The 18226-nt window shown below is 39.8% G+C and overlaps 1 protein-coding gene across 2 annotated transcripts in view; it reads right to left on the bottom strand.

Moving 5' to 3' along the window:
* TDRD12 (tudor domain containing 12) overlaps positions 1-18226 on the bottom strand; it is a 71796-nt gene that overhangs the window by 36096 nt on the left and 17474 nt on the right. For both annotated transcript variants that reach the window (XM_017667193.3, XM_017667194.3), the window contains exons 9-10: positions 2555-2652; positions 1892-1968 (exon numbers count right to left, since the gene is read on the bottom strand). In XM_017667193.3, coding sequence (XP_017522682.3) covers positions 1892-1968; positions 2555-2652 — 175 coding nt within the window. The remainder of the gene's footprint in view (positions 1-1891; positions 1969-2554; positions 2653-18226) is intronic.

Raw genomic sequence — 18226 nt, forward strand, 5'->3', positions numbered from 1 at the left:
TTTGCTTCACAAGTGGCCCCAATCACACAGAACTGCATGGCAGTTTCTACAAGAGAACCACCTATCTTGCCAGAGGAACAGAGAGGGAACATCTAGAAGACAGTGAACGTGAGAAAGAAACCTGTGAAAAGAGAGAGGAGAGGAGGATCCCCTATTTCTGTCTGTGGCCCAACACAAGTCCCAGGTTTACCCCAAGCTGAACATATTTGGAACAGACCCAAAGACCCAAAGCACCATATCAAACACTTGGAAACTGAGCTAATGTTGACTCATCAGAAAGCGAGAGAGAATGAGGTCTGAACCTAAGAGAGCTGATGATCTCCTGCTAAAACGAACAAACCATAAAAATGACGTCATCAACCTTCTCCAGAAGATGTTAACAGAACAGGGTCTCCACTATAGTATTCAAAATACAATCCAAAATTACTCAACATACAAACAGAAACAGGAAAATCAGATCACCTATTAAGGGAAAAGATAATCAACAGGTGCCAACCCCAATATGGCAAGAAAATTTTAGAAGTAAAAAATAAATGCAATAAGTAAAAAATTCACTGGATATGTTGAATAGCAGAACAAAGATGAGAGAAGAGTCAAAGATAAATCAGTAGAATTATTAATCTGAAGAATGTCAAGATAAAAAGGTTGGAAAAATGAGCAGAGCCTCAGAGATCTTTTAGACAGTATCAAAAGGTCTGACATTGTCTCACCAGAGTTTCAAAAGGATAGAAGAGATGGGTGCAGAAAAAGTATTTGTAGAGTTAACAGCTGAACACTCCCCAAATTTGATGAATGACAGAAATCTTCAAATGGAAGACACTTAATGAACCTCAAGCGTAAGAAACAGGAGAGAAACTACATCAACACACATAGTAATTAAATTGCTCAAACCATATTTTTGAGAGAAAAATCTCAAAAGCATGGGGAGAGGACATGCTGCAAAGAGAGGAACTAAGATGGCATTATATTTTGCAGTGGGAACAATGTGAACAAGCAGATAGTAGGAGCAACATCTTTAAAATACATGGAAAAAGGAGCTATCAACCTAGAATTCGACACCCAGCAAAAATACTTTTTTCAAAAGTGAAGCTGAAATGATTTTTTTAGACATAGGAAAGCTGAAAGAATTCATCACCATCAGACTCACAATATAAGAAATAGTAAAGCAAGTCCTTCAGGTAGAAGGAAAATGAGAGCAGATGGAAATCTGGATGAACACACAAAATGAAGAGAATTGATGGTAAGCAACTATGCAAATATGGAAGCTATTTTTGTTATTATTCATTTAAATCTCTCTGAAAGATAACCAATTGTTTAAATACTAATGACAACAGATTCTAGTATTTGTAAAAAATGTATAAATAAAATATATTACAACATTAGCACAAAATCCAGGAAGGGAGATATGGAAGCATACTATTCTAAGATCTTATACTGTATGTGAAATGGTATAACATTACATCCTTTCTGTGATTTCATCAATATCACTGACATGCATCTTGATGAGGACAGGGTTACTGTCAAAGCCTTTGACACTCATCTTCAACAATCCATTCTTTGCTTTCTGCCAACTTGTATTGCTACTTGGCCCATTTCTACCCATCCTTTAACTCAAGACAACTTCACTGAACCTGACTTAGAGAAACAACTTTGTCCAACAAGGTAACAAGGAAACTTGAGCCACCTCCAGTTTTTTGTCAGTTGTGCTGCTAACCAGTTGTCACAACACTTTTCTTTTAAATAAATATAGCTTTAATCAAATTTTCCAGGGACACTCTTTTTTTTTGAAATTGGATACTTTCCTATCATAAATCTTATAGAACCCTGTGTAAGACAATATCACACTTAAGTCTCTAGTCAGTTATCAATCACACTGAATTTTCAATCATACCTTGTTGCTGGCGTATCTGGTTCAGCATATATGGCTATGCCCCTTTCTGCTGGCCAGTACACTGAAGATGCAACACACTGTAAAGAAATTTTTTCAGAAAAAGTATGTGTGCTAGTAAGATATATATTCTTGAGACACCAAAATTCCATGGGAGTTATTCCCACAAAAACCATCCCATATAATCTTTAGGTAAGATAGATACAGGAGGGCAAAGGTGATTATACCATTAGCATAACCACTAGACTGAAGTGTCTAAATAGCAGGCAGCTGGCATTTCAGATAACCAGTATTTAAAAGGTCCTGTAATTACTTTCACCTGTCTTGTCAAAGGGACTAGGGGACAGGTTAGAATTGAACTGAACTATTAGAGTATCCCATAATCCCAAATTTTCACACTCTTGTTAAGATAAGAAAAATACCCAATTTTGTAGAGAGGCCACTGGGCCAAGAACAAGGGCTGGCTAAGAGAAGGGCTGGTGTTATATCTTGTTTTTTTGAAATACAGCAAACATGCAAACCGTATTTTTTCATAGATGAAATTATCATAACCAAGGGTTTTTAAAAAAATACAAAACATATTTTTCTTTCCTAATAGACTTTAAAGAATATTCTAAAATTAACATTATATGAACCTTATATCTAATGAACATTTAAAAATACAACCTTATTTACATCTTTTAAAGAGATGCACTGTTGTTCCTTTTCAGATTTTGTTTTAGGTGAAGCTCTCAATGAATTCATATCACATTTTATAGCTTTATCTGTAAAATAAATAGTGACAAGAGATATCTTAGAAAGTGTTATTAATAAATAGAAATAGGACAAAAAGGATTATAATTTTTAAAGTACCATAAGACATTAATACACAAAATTATTGTGGAATAGGGTTTGTATTAAACCTTAGGGGATTAAATTTAAAAATCACCCTTATTATATTTAAAAAGCTGTTTTAAAAAAATCCCTTTACCAGAATTAAAGATAATTTATTTTCCCAACTTGGCAGACTGTAGTTTCCAAAGAGGGTCACACATGTCTCCTAACACACATGCTCCTACAAGGTGGCTTTGAGGCTTCTCCCACTGAGAGATGGGCTCAGTATTCTTTTCCCATGAGCCTGGGTGGACTTATCAACAAAATGATGTAAGAAGAATAAATGGAAAAAAAGGAAGGTATCAACTCAAGAGGATTAGAGAACAGGGAAAGAAAGCAAACAAAAATCACGATCACCTGAAAACACAAAATGAGATGATGAAAAAACTCCAAATACATATTTAATCACAATAAATGTACATGACTTGTTAAAAAATTAGAGGTGCACTTATAACAAGAGAAATGGAAACTATTCTAAGATACTATTTGTAGACTAAAAAAAATCCACAGCTTGGAACACTCTCTGCTGTGAGGCTGTGGGCAAACAGGCACAGGCTTTTAAATTTCTGGGGGGACTCCAGGATGATACAGCACCTGTGGACAGGTACTTGTAATATATAATAAAATCATGTTTTAACCTAAAAAGCCTTCCAGGAATCCACCTAGGAGATAGAGCACCACAAATACAAAACAAAGTACACTGAAACAATTGGATGCCCACATGGGAAATATAACCACTGACTATTACATGAAACTAAAATGAAATTTTGTCTCCTATGGTGGTCCCACAGGCAAGGTGAACAGTGCTGGCTGTAGAGACCCTAAATCAGCCAGGACAACTTTGCTGTGCTGTGAAGATGCCGTATAGTCACTCTTACCTGTGTCAGCCAGGCCGTCACAGCCCCTCACCCAAGGCTGAGAAAAGAAACAGCTTGAATATTCAAAGAGGATAAAATTGAACAGGAACCTGGTTCCCACATCCTTGATAGAAATCTTTAGGAGAATGCATAGCAATCCTAAACCTTGCCTCCTCTCACACACAGACGGCCCCAGAATGTGCATAGTCTGTACTTTTAAGACACTAACCAAAGGTATCCTTGGCAGCTGCTTGGTGTATTGATTAATGCAACCTCTTTGCTGCACCACCACCCTCCTCTGCTGTCTACACTGTCTCCAAACACAGAGCTCCAGAGCAGTCCCTCAGAGCTTTCTGACTAACCCCCTGCTTTACAATCCTCAGAGTCTGACTCTGAATAAACTCCCTTTCTTCATACAATAGCCATGTTGATTTCAGTTGACAGTTATCTCACATCATTAACTTGAAATGGATCATACAACTATAAGTAAAATCTGAACACAGAAAATACAGGGAAAGAAAAGTCTTTTTAAAAACCCTCACAACTTGTATTTAATCAAAATTTAAAACTTCAGCTCTTAGAAACATACCATTAAGGAAATGAAAAACAAGCCACGGACTGGGAGACAACTCATTCATGATACATACATATGACAAATGACTCGGATCCAGAACATACTTAATAGTCCTCAAAGCTTATAACAAAAGCCATTTTTTTAAATGGCAAAATATACAAACAGTAATTACACAAAAGAAAAGAGAGAAACTGCCAATAAGCGCATGAGACTTGTGAAACACCCTGCGCACTTGGGAAAACCATCTCCAGTCCAGAAGTCAGTCCTCACCAGCGCACCAAGAGGTAACAGGGCAGTGCACCAAAGAAATTTCAGGCATATCCAGACTGAGAAAGTTTACCTCCTACATACACTTTCCTTAAGAAATAACTTGAGGATGTGCTCTAGCCAAACAAGAACACCAAGGAAGACGATGTCAGGGGACGCAGCACACAGGCTGTAACTCAAGAGTGGTGAAGAGAAGCCAGGGTTTAAATGGGAATGGTAAGAGGAAGCATTCTGCTTGTAGGAAGATTGGACAATACTGTGGTTTAGAAATCAGATACCAGAATGTGTGAAGGTCAGAAAATTGTGAGTACTGAACCCACATCACCCATAACTTTTGGAGAAATAAGTAAAATAAGGACAGGGAAAAATGATTATGTTCTTAACACCACCAAAGTAAAGATAGCTAAATGGAGCAAAACCCCCAACAGATTGAAGAGGAAACAGCAATTCAAGTGATCATTGTAAGCAGAAGCACTTGGGAGGAAGGGCAGTGCAAAGGCTGGGAGGGGACGGGTTTGAGCTTCAGAAGAGAGCAGTCTGCTGCTTCTCACGCTGACTAGCCAAGTTAGAATCACACAGGTCATAAGCCTATCTGCAAGGATGTGTGCTGGATGCAGGAAGGATGCAGCACGAAAACTGGGACTTTTAGAGATTTGGTACCACAGATAGTTCTGCTACCAGCCAAGATGAAGTCACAAGGACTGAATTTACCCTTCCAAACTGAAACAAAGTAGAAAACCAGACAAAATACATGAAACAATGCTTTTTAGACACTGGATATAAGACATTGCAAGCCAGTTGTCCCTAAGAGGGGGGGGGGAATGGGATGAGTCCTATGTCACCCAGCGTACTGCCTAGACAGAGCTGCAAGGATACAGGGAGAGGGGACCCAGATGGAGCTGCGCAGTCCACCTGAATGAAGGACACAGAGAAGGGAGTCCAAAAAGGCTGAGGTGGCTAGAGTATAAGAGAGGAGACAGCAGCCAGGAGAGGGAGTGCTGGAGAGGTACAATTCAGTTCTAACACCCGTACAGTCCAACCTTTACAGCAGGGGCCAACAAACTACTTCTATAAATGGTAGACAAATGGTAGACAATGGTAGACAAATCAGCAGGGGTGTGTTCAGTGAGGCTTTATTAGTGTACACTGAAATTTGAATTTCATATAATTTTCAGATGTTCATACATCACAAAATCTTTTGTTTTTTTAAACCATGTAACTCCTACTCTAGTTCATCGAACCCCTGATTTTTAGCTGGGCATCTCGCAGTCCAAAAGGACATCTCCCAGATCTTCCTCCCCCACTAACCATGGGCCAAGCCTCCTTTTCTTTCCCTCCCTTCCAACTGGCTAGACAGGAGACAAAATGCTAAATCACTGTGGAGCAGATGGCAGCAAAATCCTAAGGGTGGCAATATCGCAGTAGAGCACAGGCTTCGGCTCCTGAGGACCCCCCTGTACTTTTAGGATATGCTGGAGAGATAAACTTCTTGTTTCAAAAGGTGGAGGGAAAGAGAGAACTGTTTAATCAAAATGATAATGTACTGCAGGAATAACTGTAACATATGTAGAATTAAAATGTATGACAATAAGAAAACAAAGGCAGGGAGACCCACTGTTCTAAAATTCTCATACTACACATGAAGTGGCCTAGTATTACTTGAAGGCAGAATATGATGAGTAAAGATGTATACCAAAAAACCTAAAGCAGCCACAAAAGTACGAAACAAAAAGTTATAGTTAATAAGCTAACACAGGATGTAAGATAGAAGCATAAAAGTTGCTTAATCCAAAAAAAAAAGCCAGAAAAATAGGGAGAAAAGAACAAAGAACATAGAAATAGAAAACTAATAGTAAGATGGTACAAACCCAATAGCATCGATAAATTACATTAAATATGAATTATTTAAACAACCCAATTAAAAAGCAGAGATTGACAGATTAGATTAAAAATATAAGACCCAACTACATGTGTAAGAATAGAAATAGGTTAGCATAAGCAGAGCCATCTTAAAGGCCTAGAAGCCATTTTCTGAGTATGTGACTTAGAAAGAAAAACTGGAACTGGGTAAGGCCTTGAAAAACAAGTTAATCATGAACACCAGGTGGTGGGCAGCTGTAGCCTTTAGTCAGCTAACCTTGGTCAGCTAATCCTACATACCAAGCTTATCGTGCAGAACCTCCCTGACAATTGAGGAGTGGTCTTATCTTGCTCCTGCCTAACCCCAGGATGTATGTCTTGCAAGAATAATGTGCAGCTGTGGAAAATTACTATGAGTTAAGTGTTTTGAAAATGCTATATAAACCCTTGGCTTTGAGTGCTCGGGGTCCTTGTTGAGACCCGCTGCGTCGGGCTGACTTGGACCCCAGCTAGCTGGCTGAATAAAGACTTTGCTTGAATTTACATCTCTATGCCTGTGTAGTTTGTTCTCTGGAGAGGCCTCGGAAGCCCGGACCCTAACATTTGGGGGCTCGTCCGGGATTCGAGCGGCTTCCCTGAGAACAAAGGACAGCTGGAGGCAAGGTCTAATTGTCCGGACGGGGCAGTGTAATTCGAGGGTCGCCCCCTCGTGTCTGCATAAATCCATTATAAAGCGGGAGTCGCCATCCCGTGTATGGTCTCGGGTTAGTGGTCCCGAGTGAGGAAGTCCGGGCTGGTAGTCCCGGCCCCCAGGTTAGCGACCCTGGGTAAAAGCCCAGGTAACCAATCCTGGCCTTAGGGTCCGAGTGACTAGGCCTTAGGAAGGCAAATCCAATCGGCAGAAAACTGGCGCCCGAGGAGGAAAAGATCGAGCTCGTCACCCTGCGGCAGTCCGAGTGGACGCCCTTCAGGAGAATTACGAGAGTTTTTGAGGACCCTGAAAGTGGTGAGTGTGGTGCGCACCAGAGTGAGAGAAGGACCGGTCCGAACGAGTGCGATCAGATGTGGTGTGTGTGCTTGGTGTTATCATTGACTGTTTTACTGTGTTTTGGTTTCGGTTTATATTTTTTTGCACTTCTCATTTTAAGTTTCCTTGTTTAAGGTTCTCCTGCTCTCTCCGTTCCTCCTTTCTGCCACTACATCATTCCCCGGGGGCACGGGTTGGGCAATTAAGAGCCATTAGGGCGCCCGCCGCTAGAAGACTCCCGTGACAGGATAAGGGGGTCACAGCCGCGAATCCCAGATAAATTCGTGTCCCCCGTGGAAGGAAAACTGTGCAACGACAGGCACTCGTTCACAAGCACATACAACAGTCATTTTGTTTGAAGTGGCATCTTCATCCTTCGCCTTTGTCTCCCTCATATTCTTTTTCCTTCTTCTTTCTCACCATGGGACAGACTCAGACGACCCCCTAAGTGTGTAAATGAATATATCTTTCTACCTCCGGATGGTATTAATGAAATTGATTTAAAGACAAGCGCTTGTGAAAATTGGGTATTCTAAAACTTCCAGAAAAGTGTTAAGCGTTAATGCTAATTTGAGTTTGCCTGAGGCGGGCATGTCCTTGTGGTTATCAGCTGCCTAAATTTACCTGTGGTCATTTAAGTCATGTTATCTGCTAAATTTTTTAAGAATAAAATGCTTAAAGGCTTGGCTTTGTCTAATATTCAGTAAAGGTCTTGTAAGTAATCTAGAATAGTTGTTACGAATGAGTGAACTAAATGAGTGTAGCAAGTGAACACCTTTTTAATTGTGTGTTACAGTGTGTATACCTACCTACTGCCTGAGAATCTTTGTAGTAACCTAAAACCTTAAAGTTTTGCTAAGTTAAGAAGATATACTCTATGAGAGATTGTGCTGTAAAGCTCATGGTTACAGAAATTATAAAATGTGTTCATAAATTTGTCAATCTAAAGAATGTTAGTTTAACAGTTTACAATGGTCTGCTTCTCGGTGTTCACTGGAAATTAAAGTTTCTAATGGTTTTAAGTTTTAATTAAAACTAAAAGTAATAAAACATTTCTCTATGCTAAAAAATGTATGTTTTCATTCTTTATACTTTTTCTTATTAAAAGTCTTCTGCATGCTAAAGAATGTGTTTTGTGATAAAGGAAAGTAACTTTGTTCTAAAGTACAGCTATTTATTTAAAGAGAGAAAACAGCGTGGTGCCTTTTGTTGTGGAGGACCCGCTCAGCCTGTTGCTTTGGGGGGAGGGTCAGGATGTTTAGAGATAAGGTGAGATAAACCAAGTCAAAGAGAATGATGCTAAACTTTGTTGCTAGATGTTTTGTGTTGCAGAGGTGTCAGAATTTCCTTGTGTCGACTGTCTTGCGGTGGGCTCTCGTCGGATCTTTAACCATTGTCGTTTGCAGGTCTTTTGTCATTTATAGTATTATCCCTAAACTGGTAAAGAACTGGATTTCAGCAGAGCAGTTATTAGTTGCATAGGATTACATATACTAGGGAAAATGATTTTGTGTCTTTTTGTTTCAAATGTTGCTGATAAAGTGTTTTAACCTTGTTCTTAAACTGGTAACAGTTTAGTAAATGACTATCTTTATGAGCAGAATTGAAACATCCTTCTCTCTACCTGATCCCTCCAGAGTTTAAAAACTTTCAGTGACTGTTTTTGTATTCCATGGCAGTATGTTTATTTGCACGAGTTCAATAAGAATCTGCTTTCCTTGTGAGAAGACTACTTAAGAACACTGGTTATACTGCCAGGGCTTTGACTGGAATGTCATACCTGAGAAACATGTGCATGGACTCAGATGTGAACAACTTTAAGGAACTAAGATTGACTTTATAAAGCCAACAAAGCCCCTTGGAAGAACTGGCCTGGTACCTTGCTTACAGAGTTCCCAGCAGCCTTACCACATGAGTAAAGAAGGTCACTTCCTGGCAGGTGCAGAGACCTCGAGAAGAGAAGAATTCATCCAAATCTACAGGTACTGCAGGCAAAGCCTGATGGCAAGTCTAGCTTGGCTGTCTGGTCTCAAGAGGCCTTTAAAAGTTCAATCTGAAATTCCTTACAAAAAGTTCCAGCAAAGCATATTTAAAAGAGCCTGTGTAATCAATTGCTCTTCTTGCTGCACTTGTGCAAATGATCAAGCCAGCTGTTAATTATTTTCTTAACCTGGTTACTTCTAATAAAAATGAGGGTGATTTTAGAGAAAAGTATTGTTTCAATAACGGCAGCCTCCTTCCAGAATAGAAAATCCAACTCCAGATGTTGCTACATAACCTAATAACACAATTTGTTTTATCTTGCCTAGAAGCCACAAAACTGCAAATAGTAATAGAAATAAAACCCAGAATAGAAGCGCCAGCCTTCTGAGGCCCTCTCAACTGACCAGTGATAGAGACCTAGCTGCACCCTTTACTGCGCCCCCTTCTCAGCACGAAGCAGCCAGAGCGGTCATCGCCCCTTTTCCCTAGCAGCAGCTAGAGTCCCTAGCTGTAGAAGAGAGAATGAGACAAAGACCGAGACTCACTTTATCCTCTGCAAGTAGGCAAAGAACCTGCATTGAGAGAGTTCCTAAAACTTACACCTCCCTCTGCAACAGGACAGAAGTAATTAGCACCACCCCAGCTTATTCTAACAAGTAGTAGGCCCGCCAAACCGGAGTCACTCCATGTGTTACCTTTATCAAAGAACGCATTAGCACCATGCAAATCATAGTGTTGAGACAGAACTATCAGAGTGTTAACCAAACAGATGACCCCTAATTTCATGATTGAAATAGATACAAGAAGAAGAGGGGAATGTAAGAATAGAAATAGGTTAGCATAAGCATAGCCATTTTCTGAGTATGTGACTTAGAAAGAAAAACTGGAACTGGGTAAGGCCTTGAAAAACAAGCTAATCATGAACACCAGATGGTGGGCAGCTGTGGCCTTTAGTCAGCTAACCTTGGTCAGCTAATCCTACATACCAAGCTTATAGTGCAGAACCTCCCTGACAATTGAGGAGTGGTCTTATTGTGCTCCTGCCTAACCCCAGGATGTATGTCTTGCAAGAATAATGTGCAGCTGTGGAAAATTACTATGAGTTAAGTGTTTTGAAAATGCTATATAAACCCTTGGCTTTGAGTGCTCGGGGTCCTTGTTGAGACCCGCTGCATCGGGCTGACTTGGACCCCAGCTAGCTGGCTGAATAAAGACTTTGCTTGAATTTACATCTCTATGCCTGTGTAGTTTGTTCTCTGGAGAGGCCTTGGAAGCCTGGACCCTAACACATGCTGCCTATAAGAACAACCCTTGAAATATAAATAGACAGATAGTTTAAAAGTAAAAGATCATGTGGTAAAAAGGAGATACTATGCTAATATTAATCAAAAAAAATATGAGGTGGCTACATTAATATCAGACAAAGTAGACTTCCGATCAAAGAATATTAACTGAGATAAAGAGGGTCATTTAACAATGATACAGAGATCAATTCGTCAAAGGGACATAATTCTAGACCTTTATGTACCTAAACAACTAAGCTTCAAAATACATAAAGCAAAAACTGACAACAATGCAAGAAGAAATAAAACAATTGTATAGTTGGATATTTCAACACCTCTCAAATAGCTGACAGAACGAAGAAAAGCAATAAAGACAGAGAAGACTTGAATGACAGTAGCAACCAATGTGACCTGCCATATATGTAACTGTCCAGCAGCAAAAGGACACATTCTTCTCAAGCAGGCACAGAACATTTTCCAAGAGAGAGCATATGCTGGGCCATGATAAAAGTCCCTATAAATTTTAAAAGATTCAATTCATACAGATATGAATGTATGAGGCTTAACTAACCAGGGCCTAAGGGTTTGATCACAGACTAACCGCCCTGACAGAAAACAAATACCCAACCGTACCCCCTGGAGCCAACCTCATACCAAATGAGAATCTGGAACAACTTAAAGGTTCAATAAAGATGGACATTATATGTAGAAAAAAGAAAGGCAAGTGGGATGCTAAAGAATAAATAAATCCTGTGATATTTACCAATCTTAACATTTTAAAACTTAGTTTAACTTCATTTCAGTCCCAGAATGTAAGGTTAGAATCCACCACTCCATTGTATTAAGTAAAAAACCTAATCAAACTGAAAATCAGAAACTTCTCAGGTCCAACAGAAAAATGAGATCATGAGGCAAACCATTTCCCCCAAAATTAGAGACACTTAAGTGGATAAAGAGAATCACAAAAGAGCAAAACCTCCATGGGACCCAGCACCAGAGCAGGAAAATCTGAACTGTGACTGGCAATTGTTGGAGGCTCAATTGGAAATGTGGGTTAGAAACTCCAGTGCACTCCACCGCCACACACTTTTGTGAATTTTACCTCTTGGAAACCTACCAGGTCTCACAGAGAGGATCATTGTCAAAATCCCTTTGGGCTTCCAGCTGGGGGAGGAGGAAAATAACCATTATGAAATAAGCCAGAGTATTCAGTTCTTCTGAACTAACCAGAGCCTAAGGGTTTGATCACAGACTAACGGCCCTGACAGAAAACAAATACCCAACCGTACCCCCTGGAGCCAACCTGCCCCACCTAATGCAGAAGAGGTGACAGACTCAAGAGGATCTGTGAATGTCACAGCCCAGGGGCATTGGCCCTCTAAAAGGCTGAGAGTAATTGTTAGGCTGGAGAAAGGAAAAACAAGGACATGCAAACAGAACAGAGAGATGCCATAGGGGGAGAACAGACCAGACCCCAAAGTCCATGCCGTGTATGGAAAGGGGACAGCTCTCCCTGAATTCCATCCTGATGTGCCAACTAAGACCCAGATGTCAGCCTCCTCCCTCTTGGAAAGAAAAAAGTTTCTAGTTGATTATTATGTCACCTTTAGCCAATCATACCTCTCAACACCCCCCTAAAATAGTTTGCCCACTCCTCCCCCTCCTAATCCCTTATAAACACCCCACCTCCCTAACCCACAGAACCTCATCCAGGGGTATTTAAATAAATTACCTGGCCCTTTGTTGCCTCTCTTTGCCTGCTTATTTCGGCTAGAATTTATCTTACACTAATCATAGTGCTAGAGACTTCCCCTCCCCCCACACCTTACCACCAGATTACTATATGCCTGTTTATACAAGTTTCTTTCACCCAGTATATCATGTAAGGCTTTAAACAAAAGAATTACAAGGCATACTGAAAGGCAAAAAACTTAGTTTGAAGAGACAGAGGAAACATCAGAATCAGACTCAATCAGCAGGGATGGTGGAATTATCAGATGGGGATTTAAAACAACTCTGATTAATATGCTAAGGGCTACTATGAAAAAAGTAAACAATATGCGAGAACAGATGGGTATAGAATTCTAAGAAAGAATCAAGAAGAAATGGAAGAAATGCTAGAGATGAAAATCACTAACAGAAATGAAAGTTGCATTTGATGTGCTTATTAGTTGACTGGACTCAGCTGTGGAAAGAATCTCTGAGCTTCAGGATATGTGCATTTCAGAAGGAAGGAATAAGGTAAATCAAAACTTTATTTTTTAATTGATTAATTGATTTAACATGTAATACCTTCTTCAAAATAATAGCAACAATGTATTTGGTTATTTATGCTTATTTGTGTTTGTATATATGTGTGTATATATGCACATTTACAAACAGTTGACCCTCAAACAATGCAGGTATTAGGGGCACCAATTACCCCATGTAGTCAAAAATCCACATGTAACTTTTGACTCCCCAAAATCTGAACTGCTAATAGTCTACTGTTGACCAGAAGCCTTACTGATACCATAAACAGTGGGTTAACACATATTTAGAATGTTATATGTATTATACATTGAATTCTTACAATAAAGTAAACTTGAGAAAAGAAAATGTTTTTTCAAATTGTTGCAAATCTCCAAAAAATTTTCCAATATATTTATTGAGAAAAAATCCATATATAAGTGGCCTGTGCTGTTCAAACTCATATGGCTCAAGGGTCAACTGTATAGTGAAACTGAACAAAGGGAACATCATTTAAAATAGTTCGGAGGCCAGAGGGGGCAGTTCTCATGTCTTACCAACTCATCATTTGCATACGCCCAACAGGAACACTGTTCTCCAGACTTGCCTATGGTTTTGCATATAGCTTGCATGTCCCAAATTGCAATTCCTCTGACATTCTCACATAAACCCATTTTGCTGATCAAATAACTGGCTGTTTTATTTTCAAGGCTCTCTCTGTCTACAATGTATATATATACCCAATGTATGCTTAAGTACAAGTGAAACAAATGACAACAAGGATACAAGGGACAGGAAGGGCAAATTAGGAATATTTTGTTATACGGTACTTTCACCCCCCCACCCCCAGTGAAATACTTAGGTATAATCTAACAAAGTTTGATCTATATGAGGAAAACTACAAAACTCTGATGAACAAAATCAAAGAAGAATTAAATAAATTAGAGAGATTACATGTTTGTGGATGGGAAGCTTCAATACTGTCAATGTGTTAGTTCTTCCCAATTTGACCTACTGATTTAATGCAATTCCAATCAAAATCTTAGCAAGTATTTTGTGGATAATGACAACCTGATCTTAAAGTTTATATGGATAGGCAGAAGATCCAGAAGAGCCAACACAAAACTGAAAGAGAAAAACTTGGCTGGAGGACGGACACTCCCCAACTGCAAGTCTTAGTACAAGCTGCATTAATCAAGACAGTGTGGTGTTGGCAAAAGAAGAGACAGATCAGCGAAACAGAATATGGAGCCCAGGCATTAGTCCACGTAAGTACAGTCAACTGCTGTTTGACCAGGGACCAAAGACAATGCTATGGAGAAAATAGTAGATGGAACTACTAGACACTTACATGCAAAGAAACCACCAAACAGTCTAGACACAGACCTTACATTGCTCAGAAAAAATTCACTCAAAATAGATCACAGACCTAAATGTAAAATGCGAATTTATAAAACTCTAGAGAATAACACAGGAGAAAATCTAGATGACCTTGGGTTTGGCAGTGACTTTTTAGGTACCACACCAAAGGCATGATCCATGAAAAAAGTAATCAACAAGCTAGACTTCATTAAATTTAAGAACTTCTGCTCTGTGAAAGACACTATCAAGGGCAGAAGAAGACAAGCCACAGACTTGGAAAAAACTTTTGCAAAACACACATCTGATAAAGGACTGCTAACCAAAATACACAAAGAACTCTTAAAAGAGTAACAAAGCAAACAACCTGATTTAAAAATGGGCAAAAAACCCCAACAGACACCTCACCTAAAAAGATATACAGATGGCAAGTAAGCATATGAAAAGATGGTCCACACTGTATATCAATAGGGAAATGCAAATTAAAACAATGAGATATCACCACATGCCTATTAGGATGGCCAAAATAAAGAACACTGGTAACACCAAATGCTGACAAGGTTGTGGAGCAACAGCAACTCTCATTCATTGCTGGTGGTGATTTCTTACAAAACTAAACAGTCTTACCATATGATCCAGCCATTGCACCCCTTGGTACTTACCCTATGTGTTGAAAACTTATGTCCACACAAAAACCTACACTCAAATATTTATCTCAGCCTTATTCATAATTGCCAAACTCAGAAGCAACCAAGATGGTCTTCAGTAGGTGAATGGATAAACAAATGGTGGTACATCAGACAATGGATTATCCAGTGCTAAAGAGAAATAAGCTATCCAGTCATGAAAAGACATGGAAGAATCTTAAGTGTACATTACTAAATGAAAGAAGCAAATCTGAAAGACTACATAGTCTATTAGTTCAGCTATATGACACTCAGAAAAAGGTAAAAGTAGGGTGACAGTATGAAGGTCAGTGTTTCCCAGAGAGGAGGAGGATGGAGGGATGCTAAACAGGACACAGGGAATTTTCAGGGGGGTGAATGAAAACGTAGTGTGGATACACATCATTACACCTTTGTCAAAACCCATAGAATGGACAGAACCAAGAGTGAACTCTAAATTAGGTAGTTTGGGTAATTATGATGTGTCAATGTAGGTTCAAGGATCCTTCCAAATGTTTCATCTGGTGGGAGATGTTGATACTGGGATAGGTCATGCCTGTGTGGGGCAAGGGATATATGGGAAACCTCTACACATCCTGCTCAATTTTGATATGAATGTAAAACTACTCTAAAAAAATAAAGTGTTTTTAAAAGGAGGGAAAATCTATAGACAGGAAGAGAGTATTAATTATTGGTATAGAACAGAATGCAAAGAATATAAAAGAACTGATGACAGAGGATGAGAGGAGGAAGAGGAAAAATAGTGTTCATATCCTCATTTTAGAGGTGATCAGTAGAACTAAAGAGTTATAAAATTACATTAGAAGCTGTTCCTCCTTCTTCACAATTCAGTCCAAAGCCTGTCAGGCCAGGCAAAGAAAAACGCATCTGATCTGCACTGGTCCGGGAAGGAAACCTGGTGCCTGAGGGTCTCGGAGCCCAGGCTGACTGAGGTGAGCACCCAGAGGGTGGAGGAGGGCAGATCTCGGGGCGAGGTGTGGGAGCCACGCAGGGTGAGGAGGGTGCCTTTGTGAGGGTGGGAGTGGGGGGCAGCCAATGTGGAAATACAGAACTCATGTGGGGGGTGATACTGAGCCTGACACAAGAAAGCATCCACATGGGTGCTGTGTGTGATGGGCAAAGGTATCTGCCTGAACCAAGTAAGTGATGGGAGGGCGAGGTGGGGGGCAGTGCCAGCACTTGAGTGGCATAAGGGGAGCATCTGCACAGAGGTGTACTAATGGCAGCAAAAGATTTGTTACTTATAAGACCAAAAAGAATGGTTATTTATATGGGGGACTGGCCCCCATAAACAGCTATAGTAAGGACGACGGGAGGTAGGATTCTCACAGGCACAAAAGGGTGTGAGAAATTTGGAAAAGCAGAAAACTAGAATAAATCCAGCAGCAAGATTGCAAATAGAAGTATTGTTGTAAACTCTTGGTTTCCAATACATAAATCACAGACAGTTATGAATGAGATGCCAACACAAGTGTACACACATGTACTCATACACACATATACACATATACCCTAGGTCTGTCGGCTGAAACGGCCTGGGAACAACAAAACCACAGTGGAAATGAACACACCGAGTGCCCATATCTTGGCTTCAAAATGCCATCTCCATTAAAAGGAGCCAGGGCAACTTGGAGAAATGGTAGATTTCAGGGTTTCAGATAGGAATCCATACTAAAATGGATTAAAGAACAAATAAAAGGGAATGAGATATTTAAATTTTATAGTAGCAGCCTACAAAATATTTACAAGGGGAAAAGAATAACTTTCATAGGACTAGCCTGGCAGATACTGCCCTAAAAAGTGATCCAACTGAACTTCACTAGTAATGGGACAAACCCAAAATGTCCCATCACCCAGTAAGATAGAAACAGAGCACAACATCTCCCTTAAGGTGTCCCTGCCAAAGACGCACACACAGAGCCTTATTGTGACAAAAACACCCGCTACTATCAAGGGACACACTACAAAATAACCAGTCTGCAGTTTTCAAAGTGTTGAGGTCATGAAAGTCAAGGAAAGACTGAGGAACTGTTCCAGACAGAAAGAGACTAAAGAGACGTGACCGCTAAATACAAGAGGTGCTGAGCTGTACCCTTCTGCCACAAGGGACACCACTGGGACAACAGGCACAACCTGACCTGTGTCTCAGTGTCAGGTGATCACCAGTAAACAATGCTGATTTTCTGATTTTGGTGATTGTTTCTAGGAAAAAAACACCCAAGTATTGGGGAAATGTGTGGCATGCAGCAAGCCTCTTAACTCTCAAATGCTTTAGAAAAGAAGTTCCCTGTAATGTTTTTCAGCTTTTCTGTAAGTTTGTGATTATTCTAAAATAAAAAAATTACTGAGAAAATGCATGCAAACTCCATGAAAGCAGAGAGTCTGTTCCTCGCCTGGCAAATCCCTGGAAGAGTCATCACGAGTACCTGAGAAGTGAGCGTAAGTGGACTGGGGCACGAGCTGACCTGTCACAGAAGTCAAGCCACCTACAACTGATAAGCCTAGAAACAGTAAAATAACCATAATTATTTTAAAAATTGGAGATAACTGACAAAATAAATAGCTAAGGGGAAAAAAGGTCTTTAAAGAACAGCCTGCAGCAAGAAGAGGTTGGACAAGAGAGAATTACTTTTCATTATAGCCCTTATGTACTCTGTTTGATCATTTAACCAAGTATTAATAAAGTACTATACTTAATTTAAAAAATTGGAAAATTATAAGGAGACTTGAAAGAGAAGTACCAAAAATTAATTAAAATATAGTTGAAATAGCTTCTCACAATGATTGCAAGGAAAAGGAAATCTTTGCTTGGTTAACCTTATAATTTTGTTTTTACATGACAATCCAGTCACATCTCACATTAGCTTTCTTTTGTTACCATCAACCTTATCCTTTTCAAAGATATGCATAGTTCATTCCAACATTGACTCTAAGGAAAAGAAGGAAGCAATTATTATCCAGCAATCTGGGGCTACTGAAAATGACAACATTCATACAATGGAAGGCTGCACATGATTAAACATGATGTAAATGCCTGGTATTTTTCCTGCCTCAATGGAAATACAAGAAATACAAATGGAAACAATACATTCCCATCATGAAAGGGGTTCCTTTCAGCAGGCGCTCTCATCTGGAACCCTCACAGGAGGCATATCAGAATACAGGGTGGGAGCCACATGTGCCAAAGTCCATCACAGGCCATGCCAACTCCATAAATGGATGGCCCATCAAACCCACTCTATGGGGTGGGAATAATGCCTCCCCATGTCACGGAGGAGGGAGTAGGACAGTCTCACACCAAAGCCCATATCCTTAAGCCTATGTTATACTGGATACATTT

This window comes from Manis javanica, chromosome 17 (assembly GCF_040802235.1).
Source record: "Manis javanica isolate MJ-LG chromosome 17, MJ_LKY, whole genome shotgun sequence".
NCBI lineage: Eukaryota > Metazoa > Chordata > Mammalia > Pholidota > Manidae > Manis > Manis javanica.